This window comes from Camelina sativa, chromosome 11, assembly GCF_030686135.1.
Source record: "Camelina sativa cultivar CO46 ecotype springtype chromosome 11, ASM3068613v1".
Taxonomy (NCBI): domain Eukaryota; kingdom Viridiplantae; phylum Streptophyta; class Magnoliopsida; order Brassicales; family Brassicaceae; genus Camelina; species Camelina sativa.
In genome coordinates this window covers 41,795,784-41,815,215 of record NC_141890.1, presented here as the reverse complement: position 1 = coordinate 41,815,215, position 19,432 = coordinate 41,795,784, and the positions used below count along the sequence as shown (strand labels likewise).

At 37.7% G+C, this 19,432-nt stretch overlaps 7 protein-coding genes across 19 annotated transcripts; 2 read left to right on the top strand and 5 right to left on the bottom strand.

Annotated features, from left to right (window-relative positions):
- Positions 1 to 1,072: 1,072 nt before the first annotated feature.
- On the top strand, positions 1,073 to 4,015 carry LOC104725705 (zinc finger CCCH domain-containing protein 63). Of its 2 annotated transcripts, XM_087476137.1 has the most exons (9): positions 1,124 to 1,336; positions 1,489 to 2,087; positions 2,415 to 2,504; positions 2,626 to 2,727; positions 2,826 to 2,972; positions 3,065 to 3,184; positions 3,266 to 3,325; positions 3,424 to 3,521; positions 3,602 to 4,015. In XM_087476137.1, the coding sequence occupies exons 2-9, from the start codon at positions 1,521 to 1,523 to the stop codon at positions 3,744 to 3,746; spliced, it is 1,329 nt and encodes a 442-aa protein (XP_087332263.1). In that variant the 5' UTR covers positions 1,124 to 1,336; positions 1,489 to 1,520; the 3' UTR covers positions 3,747 to 4,015. The 2 variants fall into 2 exon arrangements, with proteins under 2 accessions (XP_010442709.1, XP_087332263.1); XM_010444407.3 differs by having other exon boundaries at positions 1,073 to 2,087.
- On the bottom strand, positions 3,986 to 5,962 carry LOC104725706 (sorbitol dehydrogenase). The gene is made up of 5 exons (XM_010444408.3): positions 5,435 to 5,962; positions 5,268 to 5,335; positions 4,650 to 5,177; positions 4,370 to 4,557; positions 3,986 to 4,276 (listed from the first exon to the last, which is right to left on the bottom strand). Exons 1-5 carry the CDS (start codon positions 5,550 to 5,552, stop codon positions 4,084 to 4,086), a joined length of 1,095 nt encoding a protein of 364 aa, XP_010442710.1. The 5' UTR covers positions 5,553 to 5,962; the 3' UTR covers positions 3,986 to 4,083.
- LOC104728812 (uncharacterized) lies at positions 5,921 to 6,753 on the bottom strand. Its single transcript, XM_087472928.1, has 3 exons — positions 6,735 to 6,753; positions 6,470 to 6,687; positions 5,921 to 6,391 (listed from the first exon to the last, which is right to left on the bottom strand). The coding sequence occupies exons 1-3, from the start codon at positions 6,751 to 6,753 to the stop codon at positions 6,278 to 6,280; spliced, it is 351 nt and encodes a 116-aa protein (XP_087329054.1). The 3' UTR covers positions 5,921 to 6,277.
- Positions 6,754 to 8,785: 2,032 nt separating this feature from the next.
- LOC104725703 (protein HOTHEAD-like) lies at positions 8,786 to 11,573 on the top strand. Of its 8 annotated transcripts, none has more exons than XM_010444404.3 (5): positions 8,786 to 9,023; positions 9,131 to 9,772; positions 10,204 to 10,604; positions 10,703 to 11,274; positions 11,357 to 11,573. In XM_010444404.3, exons 1-5 carry the CDS (start codon positions 8,942 to 8,944, stop codon positions 11,418 to 11,420), a joined length of 1,761 nt encoding a protein of 586 aa, XP_010442706.1. In that variant the 5' UTR covers positions 8,786 to 8,941; the 3' UTR covers positions 11,421 to 11,573. The 8 variants fall into 8 exon arrangements, with proteins under 8 accessions (XP_010442706.1, XP_087332254.1, XP_087332253.1 ...); XM_087476128.1 differs by having other exon boundaries at positions 8,845 to 9,023; positions 9,144 to 9,772; positions 10,709 to 11,274; XM_087476127.1 differs by having other exon boundaries at positions 8,845 to 9,023; positions 9,144 to 9,772.
- A 5-nt stretch (positions 11,574 to 11,578) lies between these two features.
- On the bottom strand, positions 11,579 to 13,165 carry LOC104725704 (DNA-directed RNA polymerases II, IV and V subunit 6A). Of its 3 annotated transcripts, none has more exons than XM_010444406.3 (6): positions 12,978 to 13,165; positions 12,607 to 12,640; positions 12,348 to 12,517; positions 12,087 to 12,138; positions 11,916 to 11,983; positions 11,579 to 11,803 (listed from the first exon to the last, which is right to left on the bottom strand). In XM_010444406.3, exons 1-6 carry the CDS (start codon positions 13,013 to 13,015, stop codon positions 11,734 to 11,736), a joined length of 432 nt encoding a protein of 143 aa, XP_010442708.1. In that variant the 5' UTR covers positions 13,016 to 13,165; the 3' UTR covers positions 11,579 to 11,733. The 3 variants fall into 3 exon arrangements, 2 of the variants coding, with proteins under 2 accessions (XP_010442708.1, XP_087332261.1); XM_087476135.1 differs by having other exon boundaries at positions 12,107 to 12,138; positions 12,978 to 13,138; XR_015572976.1 differs by lacking the exon at positions 12,087 to 12,138 and having other exon boundaries at positions 12,978 to 13,138.
- Positions 13,166 to 13,376: 211 nt separating this feature from the next.
- Positions 13,377 to 15,817, bottom strand: LOC104725702 (protein HOTHEAD-like). Of its 3 annotated transcripts, none has more exons than XM_019232291.2 (5): positions 15,505 to 15,817; positions 14,750 to 15,391; positions 14,262 to 14,662; positions 13,660 to 14,153; positions 13,377 to 13,581 (listed from the first exon to the last, which is right to left on the bottom strand). In XM_019232291.2, exons 1-5 carry the CDS (start codon positions 15,572 to 15,574, stop codon positions 13,461 to 13,463), a joined length of 1,728 nt encoding a protein of 575 aa, XP_019087836.2. In that variant the 5' UTR covers positions 15,575 to 15,817; the 3' UTR covers positions 13,377 to 13,460. The 3 variants fall into 3 exon arrangements, with proteins under 3 accessions (XP_019087836.2, XP_087332259.1, XP_087332260.1); XM_087476133.1 differs by having other exon boundaries at positions 14,262 to 14,659; positions 15,505 to 15,663; XM_087476134.1 differs by lacking the exon at positions 13,377 to 13,581 and having other exon boundaries at positions 13,656 to 14,153; positions 15,505 to 15,761.
- Positions 15,818 to 16,203: 386 nt separating this feature from the next.
- Positions 16,204 to 19,213, bottom strand: LOC104725701 (protein HOTHEAD-like). The gene is made up of 5 exons (XM_019232293.2): positions 19,074 to 19,213; positions 18,321 to 18,962; positions 17,437 to 17,837; positions 16,796 to 17,352; positions 16,204 to 16,696 (listed from the first exon to the last, which is right to left on the bottom strand). The coding sequence occupies exons 1-5, from the start codon at positions 19,159 to 19,161 to the stop codon at positions 16,645 to 16,647; spliced, it is 1,740 nt and encodes a 579-aa protein (XP_019087838.2). The 5' UTR covers positions 19,162 to 19,213; the 3' UTR covers positions 16,204 to 16,644.
- Positions 19,214 to 19,432: the final 219 nt, after the last annotated feature.

Here is a 19,432-nt window from a genome sequence, read left to right as displayed (position 1 = left end):
TCTTTAAAATGTTTTGTTTGTGTAACAGATTTTGGTCAAACTAGAGATATCAAATTTTCTAGTTTTGGTGTGTTGTACACCTGAATTTGTGGATAGATTTCAGGTGTACAACACACCATGTGTCAAGTTAGAATCATAATAACTTTGACGTATCATCACGAAGGAGTTTGAGACTGTTTTGATTGTATTTTTTTTGAATATTTATTTAGTTAGAGATTGTTTGGACTTCTGAGATTGGTCCGTAGTTCCGTACCTGCTTTTTTTCTTTTTCTTTTTTGGTGTACCAGAAGTTTAAGAATCTGGTCGACGGAGGTGTGAGTTTGTTTGACATGCACATTGGTAGTAGACGCTAGAAAGATTGCAATAATAATATGCTTTTGAATTCATTTTTTGGGTGAGTCAGAGTGAATAAACATTTTGATTCGTAGCATCTGCAGTATTATATTCGACAGCCGATTTTAAAATTGTGAAAATCTCTTACACAATAGTCCTTCAACCACGTGGAAGGAGAAAAATGACTAAGAGAGTTTTCTGGACCAATTACACTAATAATATAACATACATTGTGGTCCTTCATACTTTTGTCAAACAAAAAGAAAAAAGTGTACAATATTTATTTGTGGCCTGCAACTTCTCACGGCTTTGTGTGGTAAAGGCCAGTCCTCCACACTGTCCAAATCATGCGTATCTTTCTCCACTGAGCAAACACTAAAAAAAGAGGTATTACTTGCTACCGTTTTCATTTTTGAAAAAAAAAACAAGTCTCCCTTCACTAGTTTTCTTCCTCTCTTTGAGTTGAGAAGACTATTATAAAATAATTATTAAATAAAATATATATTTTTTTTGAATAGAAAATAATATATATTATTTTCTAAAATAGTAGACTTTTAATATATGATTTTTTTTTTAAAGGAAAGATAGCAATAAAAAATTGTATAGCAAAAAGTTCAAAGACCTAAAAAAGCCAATGAACTTCCTCAAATCAACCGGGTTTTGTTGTTCCGGTCTAAATCAGAACCGGTTTCAACCGAGTTTAAACATTAAAAAGGTAATTTTGTAAAATAGACCCATCATAGGGGTAAAATTATAATTACACAATAGACGTCAAGCTGACGCGACTGTTGTTTCACTTTCTTTCTTCTTTCTCTCTCTCTCTACTAGTTCTGTCCTCTCCACGAAGATCCCCGAAAAGCTTATAAACCAAAACCAAAATCCAAATCCACTTCAAGTTCTTCTCTTTTTCTCTCCATTCATTAAATTCACAGTTCACACATTCACAACAATCCCAAATTTTTATAATTTCAACACTACTTGTTCGAGATTCTTTTTTTTTTTGGTAATTAATTTTTCTAGGGTTTTCTCCAATTTTGCCGCTTGATTTAATCTATCCGTGATCAGGTTTTTGAAACAACCTATAGAGCTAAAGTCCTGTTCTTTCTTGTATTAATTTGTCTCCGTTGCTGGTGTTGTTGTTGTTGTAATCTATAGAGAGAGAGAGAGAGGAGCCAATAAAAAAAAACATGGATTTTGATTTGAACGGAGGAAACAAACGAGTCTTCAATAGACTCGGCGGCGGCGGAGGTGGCGGTGGTGGTGGGTCAAATCGTTCGATGGCACCAACGGATACAAGACAAAAGGTTTGTTTCCACTGGCGAGCTGGGCGTTGTAATCGTTCTCCTTGCCCTTATTTACATAGAGAATTACCGGGTCCTGGTCCGGGTCAAGGTCAGGGTCCGGGTTATACGAACAAAAGGGTCGCTGAGGAATCTGGTTTTGCGGGTCCGAGTCATCGGAGAGGACCTGGGTTTAACGGGAACTCGAGTAGTAGCTGGGGGAGGTTTGGTGGGAACAGAACGGTGACGAAGACTGAGAAAGTTTGCAACTTTTGGGTAGATGGGAATTGCAGTTATGGTGATAAGTGTAGATACTTGCATTGTTGGAGTAAAGGAGATAGCTTCTCGTTGTTGACTCAGCTTGATGGTCATGAGAAGCTTGTTAGTGGTATTGCTTTGCCTTCTGGCTCTGATAAGCTTTATACTGGGAGTAAAGATGAGTCCTTGCGTGTTTGGGATTGTGCTTCTGGACAGGTATGGTTTTGCTCAAAGTACCTTTTTTTGTTTTAAGCTAGATTTGTGTGGTTAGGATGTAGAGTAGCTAACTTGAGAACCATGTTTGATGGATTGTTTAACGAATTGTTATCATTGTTTGGTTAAGATGTAGAGTGTATCAACAGAATCACAAGTAGAGTAATGAGTACAGATATACTGATGGCAATTGGTGTCTTAGTTGTCACATTAGGAAAAGAAGTGTCTAATTCGGTGATCCTGATCGTAGATGAGGATTGCATTACCGAACTTGTGAAAGTCTTTATCAAGTTTACTTACTGTGGATTTTGTTGTTTTCTCTTTGATTAGTGTACAGGAGTACTCAAACTTGGTGGGGAAGTTGGCTGTGTGCTTAGTGAAGGGCCGTGGCTATTGGTTGGCATGCCAAATCTTGTCAAGGCAAGTTCTCAGAATGATTCCTCTTAGCAGTACTTTTCTTTGACTGTCACAATAGATATCGAGGAACCCTTCGTAGATGCTTGTTGGGTAATATCTCATTGACTCATTGTTGTTGATACAGGCGTGGAATATTGAAACCAATGCAGACCAGAGTCTAAATGGACCTGTTGGCCAAGTGTATTCTCTTGTTGTGGGAACTGATCTTCTCTTCGCTGGTACACAGGTAAGATTCCAAGTGATTTTGTTTTTGTGTACTGAAATCTCTGCGAAATGTGGCGGCTTTTGGTATAGTAAGTCACAAGCTCTTTACTTTATATTCAGGATGGCTCTATTTTGGCATGGAGATATAATACTGCCACTAACTGCTTTGAACCAGCGGCGTCACTGACAGGCCACACACTTGCAGTTGTTACATTATATGTTGGGGCAAACAGACTTTATTCGGGTTCCATGGACAAATCTATAAAAGTAAGTACTTATATCATCATTGAATTTAAAACTCCCTTTTTTTGTTCGTTTGAGCTAATCTCTTTGGTTTATATGTTCTTTGTTTAATATAGGTTTGGAGCTTGGATAATCTGCAGTGTATACAAACACTCACGGATCATACATCAGTTGTGATGTCTCTCATTTGCTGGGATCAGTTTCTCTTGTCTTGTTCATTGGACAACACTGTTAAGGTTAATTCTTCTTTCTTTAACTTTATAACTTTTCTTGGAAATTTCGTTCTTCTCTCGTTGATGTGTGTCTTTCCACTGTAGATATGGGCTGCAGGCGAAGGTGGCAACTTGGAAGTGACATACACTCACAAAGAAGAACATGTATGGTTTCTCTTATCAATGTGTTACCCTCTCTTATGATCCCTATTCTATATGTAATGTAAACTGACAAATTTTGGTAATGTCTAAATTGGATTCAGGGAGTGTTAGCTTTATGTGGTGTACATGATGCAGAGGCCAAGCCAGTTTTGTTATGCTCTTGCAACGACAATACCTTGCGCCTCTACGACTTACCATCGTAAGACTTGCAACTTTTATGTCTGAATTCTTCAATTCTTCCTCTTTTGTTGGTTCTGATAGCTTAGCTTCGTTCATTAGATTTACGGAGAGGGGAAAAATCTTTGCAAAGCAAGAGATACGGGCGATCCAGATAGGTCCTGGGGGCATATTTTTCACGGGTGACGGAACTGGTCAAGTTAAAGTGTGGAAATGGTGCACTGAACCAACCACGGCTTCGTCTTGAGAAAGTTTGATGCGATCGTCAAAGAGTTGTTTTCTACGGATTTCTTGTACCATTATATATGGATCTGTTGAAATTTTTCTTTCTTGTTGAGGTCCTCCTAGTTAAAGCCACGGTCTGATGAGATGGACAGTGGCTAAGATCTTCTCATGTTGGGAGTTTTGAGACAGAATTGGGAGAATTTAGGTCCCTTTTTGTCCAATTTCAGCATTTGTCTTGTAACGTTTGGATTGTATGGTCAATTTGTCATAATGGATTATCTATTCATGAGAGATTCAGAGTTGATAACAAAGTTACAGAAGCATCATTATTACAGAAACTTAGAAAGCAAAGATTGTTTTCAGAGATTGAACATAACTTTGATGGCATTGCTCCCACGAGCACTGGTTTCAAAGGCGTCTTCCACTTCCTTCTGAGAGAAACCGAATCTGTGGGTTATGAGTGGCTTTACATCAATCTTACCACTTGTCAGGAACTCAAGACACAAAGGCCATGTGTTCTTGTACCTGAACACACCTACCACATCTACCTCCCTGTCTCAAAATAACACATTTACTTGTGGATCATGCGATTGTTTTCAAAGTTTCTTACCTTAATGGTTATTGTAAAAACTCAAAAGAGGTTACCTTGCAGCTGCAGGAGTGAGAGGGACAGTCATTATACCATGACCCATTCCAACAAGACAGACTTTACCACCACACCGAGTGGCTGCTAATGCTGTCGACATGGTTTTGTTAAAACCCGCACAATCGAATGTCACATCAATGTTTGACCCCATAGCTTTCTGAATTTGTTCAACCTCAGAACCAACATCCTGCAAAAGTGAAAGGGGACGGGTTCTTATCTTTAGACAATCAGCACACTTATGTTTCAGAAAGATTGACAAGTAAAAAAAGTGTAAAGAACCTCTAAGCTTGTTGTCACTTGAACAATCCCATCTGCACCGAGCTGTTTGGCTACAGCTAAACGGTTCTCATCAACATCCACAATAACAATTCTAGGCACACCGAAAGCCCGAGCGGCCAACATGGTGACAAGGCCAATAGGTCCAGCTCCCATTACCAATACATTTGTTTCAGGGCCAATTTCAGCTCGACGACAAGCATGCACACCAACACTTAGTGGTTCACACATTGCTCCTTCCTCCAAACTCACATTCTCAGGCAATTTGAAGCATAGATCCGCAGGGTGAACCACTTGGTTAGCTAGAGAGCCATGAACTGGTGGGGTTGCAAAGAACTTCATCTCTGGACAAAGGTTGTATCTTCCTTCCCTGCAGAGATTGCATCTCCAACAACTGATCCCAGGTTCAAGAGCAACACGGTCACCAACCACTAGATGTTTCACTTCTTCACCTACTTCTTCAATGATCCCAGCACATTCATGTCCAATCACCATTGGTTCTTTCACCACAAAATCCGCACATCTCATGGTCTTTTTTTTGGTAACATTTACACCAATCAAAACATGTCAAGAGCCATAAAAAAACGAACCAAAGTTTCTCTCTGATTATATCACAAGTACCTTAAGGTAATGAACATCACTTCCACATATACCAACGGCTTTCATCCTAACTCTCACATCATGAGGACCTTTGTATGAACATAAATCTATCAGTTTCCATGGCTTTTGGACGAAAGATCACAGGACAATCCAAATAAATTAAATCCCAGAGAAAATTATTGTCTTACCAACAGAAGGAAGAAGAAAAGGTTGGATCTTAAGGGTATTGATACCAACCAACCAAGCAGCCATGTTCTCTTCTCCAACCTTTGAGCCTTCTCCTTGAGACATCCCTCCTTTCCCCATAACTCTTTTCTCTACTATGCTCAGCTCAAAGCTCTCTCTATTGATCTCAGCTATTAGATAAAGGCAAAGCTTACCAGAACCAGAGCCTTAAAAGAATGATTAAGAAAATAAAAGGGTCAGCATCGAAGTCTCCACTAAATAAATAAAAAGAGAAAAATACAAGAACCAGATAAAACAAACACAAGCGGTGGGTGGCCTTTTAGAGTTTTTGGATAAAACCCATATGGTTAGTAATTTCTACGTTCTCATCATAAATCTCGTTTACCATTTTCTACTCTTCATCCAAATATAGACATGATAAGAACAGGTGCCTCTAAATAGCTTTTTAAGTTTTCAAGACGAGTTTGATTATAGGAAAACTAAAAGTATTTAAGGAAGATTGTTTCATTAACTTTGGCTGCCTTCTTTATATCAGAATTTGCAATTGCTACTGAGCTCTCTCACTTTGGTGAGTTCATCCCAACATATCAAGAACATAAATATGTTCTTGGTACACATATTTGTATGCCAAAACAAATGTGACCCAAACAAAAATTGTAACCCACACATATCGGGTTTCAATACTCAAGAGGGTTAAAGAAGAAAGGCTCTCTGGCTGGCTACATCTAGTACCACAATTATTCAAAAATTTACCCAAGATCTGTCCGAAGAAGTGAAGTAACCAGAAACGGCTCATCTCCCGGAAAGACAAAGAGAGGAACGAACGCGTAAAGCAGTGAATATGATCATGACTCGTAAACCTCGGGAAGACGAAGACCTACACTCGCTGCAGATTTATTAAGTACTCGTTTCATCTCTTCAGTTCTATCAACCGCAATGTTGTATGAGAACAGCAAATCCTACAATAACAAGTTTACATTGATCAGTTAGATATATAGATCATGCTTCCTAGTAACAAATAAATAAAAAGACTTCACCTTGTGAGAATGAATGCTATTGAGAAGAAAAGCGTAGTTGCGGGCAAGGTTCATCTTCTCCGAGTTTGCAGCATTTTTCCTAAACTCTTGCTTAACAAAGTCTACGAAATGAGCCTTGTGGTCTTCTTTACCAATATGTTTCACCACTGCTTTGAGTAGGTCACGGTATACTTTAGCAGCTTTAACTACTTCACACTCATCTTCTTCTTCTTCTTCACCTTATAAACACATTTCAAATACACACACATAAATAAATTAGGGTTACGACTCCAAATCGATTTCATTATACTATCAGAGATAATCTCATTCTAGTGCGATTAACATAGCTAGTTCACTAATTAAGATCAAAATCAACAGACGAACGAGTTCAAAATCCCACAGCAAAAAAGGACAAATCGAAACAAAACGATGATTGAACGCAATCGAGATCGAATTGGGATACTAATGAATCTTAAGGATGTTTAAAATCGAGCTTGTTCAGTAGAAGAAGTGAGAAGAAGCTTACTCTAGATTCTCGCCGGCGCTGATCTGATCGGATAAAGTAGAAATCGGAAGTGAAGAAGAAGAAGAAGAAGCTCAGAACTAAACTTTAACTAAATTACGTAATGGGCTTATAGAAGCAGCACAAGCCCAAAATGTTGAGTAATAATTAGCCCAAAACTTGGCCTACTCTTTCCTCTTGTAAGTTGCAACTAAAGATATTTGAAATCTTCTCTTTATTCCTCTTACGCTTTGAATGGTTATATAATCTGCTCCACATATGGAGTTTTTGAAAAGTAAAATAAAAAATGCGGACTAACTATAAATTTATAATGGTATGAAATTGTATGCTTAGATGCATACTAATATGGAGATTTTTAATATGCAACAATGTATACTGATACGCAATGGTGAATGATAAATTAAGTGTGAACTAGTCTAATTTTAATCGGGTCTGGAGCAAATTATATAACCATTCAAAGCGTTAGTCTTCTCCATACTATGGTCCAATGTTTTACATACCAAAATATTGGTATACATAGTCCAGTCTACACCATACCATACAACCATTCAAAACCTTAATAATCACAAATTCTTTTACTTTTATGATGGTTGTATTTGTAAAAAACCCTGTATTTGGCTGTTTTCATAACCTTTCAGCAATTCTAATTTCTAAAGGCTTTTCGTAGAAATTAAAAGAGATATATCGTGTAACAAAAATGTGTCAGTCCACTCGTTTTTTTTAAAACAAATTAAGTTGAAAATCTATAAAACTTAACAAATAACTTTGAAGTTTTCGAAAAAAATCCACTAAAAATACAAAGAGAATTGGAAAAACAAAAAAAAAAGAGAAACAAGAAAACAACGAAATTAAATTTTCAAACAAAAAAAATCAGTAAATTGAGGCCCGGCAACAAAAGGTAGGCTCAGAAAAGTTAGATAGATCGATCGGTAGATGTCATTCCAACGTTACTCGATACGTTTAGATCCCTGAACCACTAAATCCATCATAACTCATAAACATTCCCATGAATAGATTACTATATAATTCAGTTAATGAAAAATGCACGTTTTTTATAAGCAAAAACTTTAATAAAGAGAATTGGATAAACGTATCCCTTATATATAAACAAAGTAGTGGGCAGTCCGTAGTTGGAGCTAACTTCTTTCTATTTTTGACGGTGTTGTGAACTTTGTTATGCTCTCAGTCTTAGACATATACCAAGTTCAAACTTGTAACGAAATTAGCAATTAAGTGACTTTTGCATAACTCATTAACTCCTATTTCTCTTAACAAGGGACATTAGTACATTCCCCAACTGGCAACTGCTTATTTTGTATTTCGTAATAAATTTATGGAATTTGGGTAGATAGATAGCACATTTTGAATAGTACTGTTTCATATACAAATTTACACATAAAACTGTCATCGTATTTTAACTATCTATGTAGATTTTGATAGATCTACATATTAATGATAAACCTATATTGCTATAAAATACATGCAAAATGTGTTTCAAATGTCTTCTTGTGTGGTATATAATTTGTAAAAAGAAGTAGTGCACTAAGATTTTTTATGCATGTTGTCATTACTCATTAGTAGGTGGTTGGGATAAGATCTTTACATGTAAGAGAATAAACGAATACTAAATTGTTGATGAGTCAAGACTTTCATGGAACAGTAATATTATTTTTGTAACTTCATATATATTACGATTGAGGAAATTTATATAGTTGCAAAAAGATTCACATAACTAGAAACAAGAACATCCCTTCTTTAATTTAAAAAAAACAAAAAAAATTAACCAAGACCCTAAAATCTTTGAATGTATCTAGGACCAATAAATAAGTGTTGGTGAACCATAAAAGCTTCCTCTCATAAAGACGAACGAAAAGAGGCTCATGCATCATCTTATATAAACTCTATCAAACCTATTCTTATTTTTTGTTCTAATCTAAATATAAAAGATTCAAACATAATCTTTCACCGTAATGGGTTTACAAATATTATGGTTAGGTCGCATTGTTCTCGTCGTAACATTCATCTCCCATGCCTTGTGTTTTCCAGATCAAGGTATTGTTTTTTTTACGTATCACTCAATGTGTGACGATATATATTAATTAGCATTTTGAAACTTATCGTATTAATAAATAGTGAAAATTGTTATTTTTTACGTGAAGCTGGCTATTACAGTTTTATGAAAGATGCAATACTTGCACCAATGTTCGCTCGGTTCGACTACATAATCATCGGAGGAGGAACCTCCGGTTGCGCGTTAGCCGCAACGCTATCTCAAAACGCTAGCGTTTTGGTTCTCGAACGAGGCGGCGCTCCTTACGATAATCCGACGGCCACAGATATCGGAAACTTCGCCAACACACTCTCAAACACATCTCCCAAATCGTGGTCGCAGCTTTTTGTATCCGAGGACGGAGTTTACAACACACGTGCCCGCGTCCTCGGTGGAGGCTCGGTGTTAAACGCCGGATTCTACACACGTGCGGGAGATGAGTACGTGAAGGAGGCTGAGTGGAAGAGCGATGAAGTTGAAGCTGCTTATGAGTGGGTCGAGAAAAAAATAGCGTTTCAACCGCCCATGATGGGATGGCAAACGGCGTTAAAAGATGGGCTTTTAGAGGCTGGTGAGTTTCCGTATAATGGTTTCACGTACGATCATATCAACGGGACTAAGGTCGGTGGTACGATCTTTGACCGTGCTGGTCATAGACACACTGCGGCTGATTTGTTGGAATATGCTAAGCCGGAGACCATTGTTGTCTACTTGCACGCTTCTGTTCACAAGATTCTCTTCACCACCAAAGGTATTTGATTCTTTTACACATTTGTTTTTTGTTTATGTCTTTATAGAAACGGTCATCTATATAATTAGGGTGGTCATATAAACCATATTAAGCTGTTGTATACACTCCATCCGTTTCATAATATAAGATGTTTAGAGAAATATTTTTGTTTCATAATATAGGATGTTTTCAAGTTTTTATTCAACTTTTAGATTAATTTCATATTTTATGTTATGTAGTATTGTGTATGATTGGTTAAACTTTTTTAAAGTAGTTATTTCTTAATATGCGTGTTTTAGCTCTATATTTTGAAACGGAGAGGATATTAAAAAATGAGAGCTTTAAGTATGTAGTTGGGGTAGTCATCAATACACTATACAGTTTAGATTTAGTTTGGTTTGGTTTTATATGTCCACTTCCACTAAAAGATACAAAAACTACGTTTTAGACAGGAAGGCCAAGGCCAAAAGCATACGGAGTTATATTTCAAGACGCAAACGGAGTGTTACACAAGGTAGAGTTAGAGAAGAACGCAATGAACGAGGTGATTTTGTCCGCGGGTGCTATCGGGAGCCCGCAGTTGTTGATGCTGAGCGGCATAGGTCCAACGGCTCATCTCGCGGCTCACGGGATTAAACCCGTGGTCTTAGACCATCCGATGGTAGGGCAAGGGATGGGAGATAATCCGATGAATGCAATCTTTATTCCTTCTCCTACGCCTGTCGAGGTTTCTCTAATACAAGTCGTTGGGATCACAAAGTTTGATAGTTACATTGAAGGAGCAAGTGGCGTCATCTTCACTTATAGTTGGACCCGTAAATTTTTCGATGGTGTTTTGAACTATTTCAACGAGGTATAATATAAATATACTATTAACACATTTTATGTTATCAAACTATTCTTTATACTTATGAAACTATATGTTAAATCTGTCTTCTTTCGTTGTGTAAGATGCAGGCAAGTCGTACTGCTAGTACCACATCTCCAACATTGTCGACCCAGTCCATTACAGATTTTTTCAAATCCATGGATCCTCTATTGAATGCGACCACGAGAGCCGGTTTGATCCTTCAGAAAATCGCAGGACCGGTCTCGAGAGGTCATTTGGAGCTAAGGAACACAAATCCAGATGATAATCCTTCAGTGAGGTTCAACTACTATCAAGATCCAGAGGATCTAAAGAAATGTGTTGAAGGGATCAACACCATTATTAAAGTGATCAGTTCCAAGGCATTCTCCAAATTCAAGTACCCGGACGCGACCATAAAAGGCCTGCTCGATTTAATACTTAGCGTTCCCACCAATCTAAGGCCGAGGCACTTAACCTCATCATTCAATTTGAAGCAGTTTTGCTTCGACACTGTGATGACTATATGGCATTACCATGGAGGTTGCCAAGTTGGAAGAGTGGTTGACAAGAATTACAGAGTCTTAGGCCTTGATTCATTAAGGGTCATTGATGGATCCACATTTCTCAAGTCTCCTGGGACTAACCCTCAAGCTACTGTTATGATGCTTGGAAGGTAAATGCATAAACCAAATAATGGAATGATCCAAAATATGTTCCAAGATTTGATTAACTGAATGTCTTCATGTTATGTGTAGGTATATGGGCCAAAGGATTCTTCAAGAGAGGGCAACTTACCGCAAAAAGGATGATGAATCATAAGATATTACTTAGAGACATTTGCTTTGAAAAATCTTGATCTTGGAATTGATTTAATCAAATGTATGATGAACTTAAATAGGCTGAATGTGTACATCTGTCCATGTTCTGTTTCTATTATGTATAATAATGCTGGAACTACTGAACTTTGGGACTTCTGGTTTTTGCAAAGTCTCGGAATATAAAAACCAACAACTAAGTCGGCAGTACACATAAGTTTCAGTGATTAAAGTATCAGAGATTTAACATCCATATGAGGGCAAAAGCAAGCAAAATACATACAGAGTTCTCTCTCTCTCACTTTCTGGTCAGATTCTCAATCACCACCGACTTGACGCTTCCATGAGTCTTCAACGATCAGTTCATCAACTCCCCATTCCTCGAAACTGAGTCAGAGTCATACAGTTAGTCACAAGAGAAGAAGAGATCAAAGTGATTGAAGAGAAGAATATAAGCTCAAAAACTCTGAATTTTGATGAAGATTGTTGCAATGTTCACCTTCCATCAGGTAGATAGCGTCTGATAGTGAATGGAATCTTCCTTTGCCTAAGCTCCTTCATTGCAATCTAAAGCCAAATCATAATAAATTAGCTCAAGCCTTCGATATATCTAAGTTTACTGACAAACAGAACATGTCAGAAAACAACAACAAGGAAGGAAATAGCATACCTCAAGAGGATCAGTCTCACCCTCTAGCTCGACCATGACAGGAGCATTCATGCTGTATCAGACAAAAACCAGTAAATCAAACTTTTCGAGCCTTCTTGACAGTACAAAGATTGGTCTAAGTCTAACTAACCAAGTACTCTCAACAAGGTTTTTACAAAAATGATGATAATTTCTTGACAAAATGAAGACCTCCTAGATAAGGAATACATAGTTGTGATGATACTCATGAAATTTGAAGGGGAAGAAACAAAAGAACCATACCTAATCTGCAAAGCACGAGTGCCGAGGATACGTGCACGCTCATACTTGGTCATAAACTTGGACGTTTTCCGTGGACGTTGTACAGCTTCCGTTTCAACCTTATCTTCTGTTTCAATTGGCTCACCATTGATATCCTCCTCTTTCATATCAGCATCTTCCTCTACTCCTTCCTACACACACAACAATCAGAAAACAGAAGGTTGTATCAATAATAAGCAACATCAATGTCTCTTCTACAAAGAAAGAAACTTTAGCTTACTTCAATCTCTGGCTCCACTGGCTCATCCTCATATCTGCAATTGAAAGTCACACAATCAAACAATTAGTAAGAATTCAGTCTGAGATTTCACAAGAAAAAAAGCGCCTTGCTTTTTTTTCTCAATCAAACGCCGATGAAATTAGGGTTTCTACCTTAAATGCTAAGCCGAACAAAACCGAAGCTAAAGGTTTCATCGGAGGAAACCCATTTATAAAAACTGTTAATTTAGAGACAATAGACTAATCCAAATTTTGCTCTGAATTGTTTACGAATTCATCGAGAAAAAAAGATCGAATCTTTTTGAAATCGAGTCACAAAAAAAATGAATAGAGAGAGAGAGAGAGAGAGAGAGAGCAGGAGAGGAGAATTACCCCAAGTCATCGACTTCGTTGTAATCTTCGTCAGCCATTGTAGTCGACTTTTTTTAGAAATCGCTCTCCTCCTCCGCCTCGATGATAAACCCTAACAAATCGTTGACGATGGAGAGAGAGAATGCGTTTGCGTTGTGTTGATCCCACTCTGAATAAATTGATATTTATTCCGGTTTACTTATTGAACCGTCTGTTATTTCAAGCCCAATGTAGGCCCATATAAGCCCAGATCATGGTCTTGGTGCATATGAGCATCGAGTTAATGTGAGTAGCATGAAACGTCAGTGTTGTAATGTGGTTGGTGAAATGTAAAATGACCTGAAATTATATTTGTAATTTTGTATTTTTGAAATAGATTTAACAAGAAATTTATTAATATTTATTAGTAAATCATTATAATTAAATTAATATGGTTTTTATTTATGAAATATGTGATATACAATATACACTACTGATTATGCTACTTTTTTTTTTTTTTTTTTTTCAGATTTTCTTCTTGTTGGATGATGAATAGCAAATACTGGTTTCATCTTTAGTTGGAGAAGCGATCGAATCTTTTTCTCGCAAAGCAGCTCTCTCTCGAAGAATCCTTTGCCCCATGTACCTAAACATATAACACTTAAGTTCAACAATCATATCTCGAACAAATCATACATGATCATTTGGTATCAAGCGGTTTCACCTTCCGAGCATCATGACCGTGGCCTGTGGATTAGTTCCCGGAGACTTGAGAAATGTTGATCCATCAATGACCCTTAAGGCATCTATGCCTAAGACTTTGTAATCCTTGTCGACCACTCTTCCAACTTGGCAACCTCCATGGTAATGCCAAATAGTCATCACTGTGTCAATGCAAAACTGCGTCAAGTTGAACGTTGAGGTCTCGTGCCTTGGCCTCAGATTGATGGGAAGACCCAACATGACATTTAGCAGCTCACGTGCGGTCACACCTGGGTACTTGTACTTGGAGAAGGCCTTGGAGTTTATCACTTTAATAATTGTTTCAAGTCCCTTAACACATCTCTTAAGATCTTCTGGTTCTCGGTAGTAGTTGAATGTCACTGAAGGGTTATCATCTGGATTTAAGTTCCGGAGTTCTAAGTAACCTCTTGAGACCGGTCCGTCTACTTTGTGGAAGACCACGCCCGCATTTTCAATTATGTTCAATCGAAGCCTCTGCATGCATAATGCGTCGTGAAGAAAGGTACACATAAAGTCTCATGCATGATTTGAGTAACAAGTTATAATAACTTTTTAAGTGTATATATAATATATTGCATGTACCTGGTTGAGAAGATCCAACATACCATCGAATAATTTATGGGTCAAGTTAAAAGAGACGTTTAAGCCACTTCCTCCTTCAATGAAATCATAGAACTTAGTGATTCCAACGACCTGCACGAGGGACAGTTCTACAGGTTGAGGAGAAGGGACGATCGCAGCGTTCATCGGATTATCTCCCATCCCTTGCCCAACCATGGGTTGATCGAGGACCACCGTATCCACCCTATGGGACTCAAGATGAGCCTTAGGACCCACACCACTCATCATCAATAGTTGCGGGCTACCAATGGCTCCCGCAGACAAAATCACCTCGTTCATTGCGTTCTTTGCCAGCTCTGCCTTGTGGAACACTCCATTCTCGTCCTGATATACTATCCCGTACGCCTTAGGCCTCTCTCCTTCTGTCCAAAACAGAGTTTTCATATCCAAAGTTTATTAAAAAACAAAAGACAAAATGTGAATGTGAAACTATATAAACATCAAACTACCTCTAGTGGTGGTGAAGAGGATCTTGTGGACAAGAGCGTGCAAGTAGACAACAATCCCGTCCGGATTAGCATACGCTAACAGATTTGCAGCTGAGTGTCTATGGCCGGCAGGATCAAAGATCGTACCGCCGATCTTAGTCCCATTGATATGAAGGTACGTGAAACCGTTGTATGGAACCACTCCAGCTTCCAAAAGCCCATTTTTAAGTGCCGATTGCCATCCCATCACTTGTGGCTTGAACACAAGTTTCGTCTCGACCCACTGGTAAGCATCTTCCACTTCCTCATTGTCCCACTCAGCCATCTTCACGTAAGACTCCTCGGCACGTGAGTAAAACCCAGCGTTCAGCACCGAGTCTCCACCGAGGACGCGTGCACGATGGTTGTAAACGCCGTCCTCGGAGATGAAAAGCTGCGACCAAGCTTTTGGTGTGGTGTTTAAGAGTATGTTGGCGAAGTTTTCAATATTGGTAGCCGCAAGATTGTCATAAGGAGAGCCGCCGCGTTCAAGAACCAAAACGTTAGCGTTTTGAGATAGCGTTGCGGCTATTGCACAACCGGAGGTTCCTCCTCCGATGACTATGTAGTCGAAGCGAGCATAACTTGGTGCTACTGTTGCATCTTTCATAAATCCGTAATTCCCTGTTTTGACATTAGACGATTTTTGAAAAATTAACATGACGTGACAGGTGGAATGTTATTGACATGTCCATGATGAATGGTAACTACTAATTAACCATTATATATGATTGTACCTTTATCGGAATAACATGGGCTGTGGAATATAAAAATGACCAGAATAAAACAAAAAATATGAAAATCCATTGCGCGCAGTTTAAGAGTAGATTCCCAATGTTCTATATCTTTTGGAGATTAAAAGAAACACTACTATATATAACAAGATGAGGTATGAGCCCTTTGTTCAAATTTGATTAGTTCCCCAATTTATGGGTTTTTTTCTTCTAACCAAACGATTTCGTACTGAGATACACACACACACACACACACACACACAAAATCAAGAAACCACAGTTATTACTTTTCTATTTTTTTTTTTTTTTTTGTAGCAAATAACATCGGAACATAAAAATATTATTATGTAAGATTATCCTTAATTTAACTATTAGGTTATGAGTAATTTTCTATATTTTATTTTTATATTAGCGTTAAATTTATCAAATATAAAATCAAACTTGTCCAAATTTAAAAACTAATTAACAAATAATTTATCTGCTCCTATTGCTATTTTCTTAATATCATTCAACTTTTGCCATTGAGTTAAAATTTCTCTTAAAACAGTTTATTTTAGAAAAACAAATAGTCAGTACGTACCATAATTAAACTGATTAAAGTCTTTATTGCTTCCTCTTAAAAGTTAAGACCAAAGAAAGGCATCAACTTAAGCTAACAATGTAACTTCAGATTATTTAAAAGATTAACACTTGTTTTGCAAATACTAAATAAGAAATGTTTGAGTTAAAAAGATAAATCAATAATCAACATCAATCACCACTCTCGTTCTTTGTAAATAACTTCACATCTTGTACAACACAAAACTACCAACGCAGCGTGAAGTGCCCGTCTTACCTTCGTATTCTTTTGGGGTTTCTTCCTTATCCGGTTTGTTATTTCCTCAGTTTGAGATTTTACCATTTCAATCCTAATACGATTTGTGGTTTAAATGTCTTTGTTTTGACAGGTACAAAAACTTTCGTCTCCTCTCTTACTCTTTCCCTTTTTGGTTCTTGTAATGCAATGTACTAACTACTAATCACCAACAAAATAAAAGCAAAATATTTTAAACCTAGTCACGACAGTTGGGCTCTCATTGTTTGATCCAGAAAGAATGCAAATTCACCTAGCAACAATCTCAATTTAGAACCTTAGGCTTCTTGCTATTTTTCGTGGAAAGCGGCCCTTTCCCTAAGAATTTTCTGCCCCATGTACCTAAACATAGTAGTCCAACAATCATTTTCCAACAAACATAGTAGTCCAACAATATAATCATATATTCCTTATGGATATTGTGATGGTTTTGGTGCTTACCTTCCGAGCATCATGACTGTGGCTTGGGGATTAGTCCCCGGAGACTTGAGAAATGTGGATCCATCAATGACCCTTAAGGCATCAATGCCTATGACATTGTAATTCTTGTCAACCACTCTTCCAACTTGGCAACCTCCATGGTAATGCCATATAGTCATCACAGTGTCGATGCAAAACTGCTTCAAGTCGAAAACTGAGCTCAAGTGCCTCGGCCTCAGATTGGTGGGAAGGCCCAACATGAGACCTAACAATTCATGCCCGGTCACACCAGGGTACTTGTACTTCGAGAAAGCCTTGGAATTTATCACTTTAATAATGGTCTCAACCCCTTCAACACACTTGTTCAAATCCTCTGGTTCTTGATAGTAGTTGAATGTCACTGAAGGGTTATCGTGAGGGTTACTGTTCCGGAGCTCCATGTGTCCTCTCGAGGCTGGTCCATCTACCTTTTGGATTATTATACCCCCATTGATCATCACGTTCAATCCAAGATCCAAGGGTTTTAAAAAGTTTACGATAGACTTGGTCAGGACTTTCCTAGACGTAGTATGGCTTGTCTGCATAAACGTACCATAGTTAAATAAAAAAAATATAATCTTATAACTTATAAGCCTTTAAATATATTTATGTTATATATATACCTCGTTAAAAAGATTTAAAACACCATCGAAAAACCTACGGGTCAAATCAAAAGAGAGACTCAAACCACTTGCACCTTCGATGTAACTATCAAACTTTGTGATCCCAACAGCTTGTACAAGGGATACTTCTAAAGATTGAGGAGAAGGGATGAGTAAGGGGTTAAGGGGATTATCAGCCATTCCCTGCCCAACCATGGGGTAGTCTAGAACGAGTGGTTTCACGCCACGAGCAGCAAGATGGGCTTCAGGACCCACGCCACTCAGCATCAACAGTTGCGGACTACCCATGGCTCCAGCTGACAAAATCACTTCGTTCATTGCGTTATTTGCTAGCTCTACCTTGTGGAACACTCCATTTGCGTCTTCAAATATCACTTGGTACGCTTTTGGTTTTTGGCTACCTATTTTATTATATTTTAAAGATGATTTTTGTTTCAAGTAAATTTAACTAAGAATCATTCGTTAAATTAACTAAATCATAAATTAAGTGAAAACGAAAAAAAAAAAGTCAATAAATCAGGTTGTCCATTAATACTTGACCATTCATTACTCGTAAACTATCAACCAATTCAATGTCTAGCTAGATTTTAAATATACTTTTTTTTTCTTTCAACAAACTATCATTGATTGGCTTAATTTAAAATTACTTACTCGTTTCTATATTTTAAAATTATTTTAACAAAATGCCTCTTTGTCTGGAAAAATAACGTTTTTTATGTTTTATTCTCTAGGCATATATTACAAATTTTATAAAGTGATATAACATAGAAAAAAAATGCTTTTAGAAAATCAAAAAATTAAAATCAGTTTATTCGATAAACCCCTAAACAAATGTGATTATGCCTACCCAAAAAAAAAAAAAAATGTGAATATGAATTGAGTACCTTTGGTGGTGAAGAGAATCTTGTGAACAGAAGCATGTAAGTAAACAACAATCGTGTCCGGATTAGCATATTCTAACAAATCCGCCGCCGTGTGTCTATGACCAGCATGGTCAAAGATTGTACCACCAATCTTTGTCCCGTAGATATGATCGTACGTGAAACCGTTGTCCGGAAACTCACCAGCCTCCAAAAGCCCATCTCTCAACGCGGATTGCCATCCCATTACTTGTGGCTCGAACACAAGTTTCTTCTCGACCCACTCGTAAGCAGCTTTCACTTCATCCATCTCCCACTCAGCTTCCTCCACGTAATCATCGCCCGCACGCGAGTAAAATCCTGCGTTTATCACCGAGCCTCCACCGAGGACACGTGGCCGTGTATTGTAAACGCCGTCCTCGGAGACGAAGAGCTGCGACCACGAATTCGGTGTGTTGCTTAAGAGTGTGTTGGCAAAGTTGCCAATATCACTGGCCGTGGGATTGTCATAGGGCGAGCCACCACGTTCAAGAACCAAAACACTAGCGTTTTGAGAGAGCGTTGCGGCTAATGCACAACCTGCGGTTCCTCCTCCGATGATTATGTAGTCGAAACGAGCTAGCTTTGGTGCCAACGTAGCATCTTTAATAAATGTATAATGCGCGGCTTTACACCCAAAACAAAATTAAAAGACATAAATATTGAAGTGAATACTACTAGAATCCAACATATCATCATCACACATTGAATGGTATCTATAGGAAAGCAATATTGTACCTTTCTCGGAATAACAAGAGCCATGGAAGATGAACACTACGACGAGAATATTACGGAATATATTATGAATACATGAGTAGATCGTCATTATACCACGGCAGTGCAATATTACTAATCAAAGCCGATTACTATATAACGGTCGATTGTAAATTAAATGTATATTACAAAAAGTCAAAGACAGATCTGCAAAGAGTTGTTTATAAAGTCATCCTATAACAAATAGACTAATAATGGTATATGCCATGTGAGGACGGAAGAAATGTTGTTGACATTAGTATACAAAAACAATAGAGATATAATCAAATTAATACACCACATGCATTATGCAATATATATACATTTGTATATAGTCATTACAT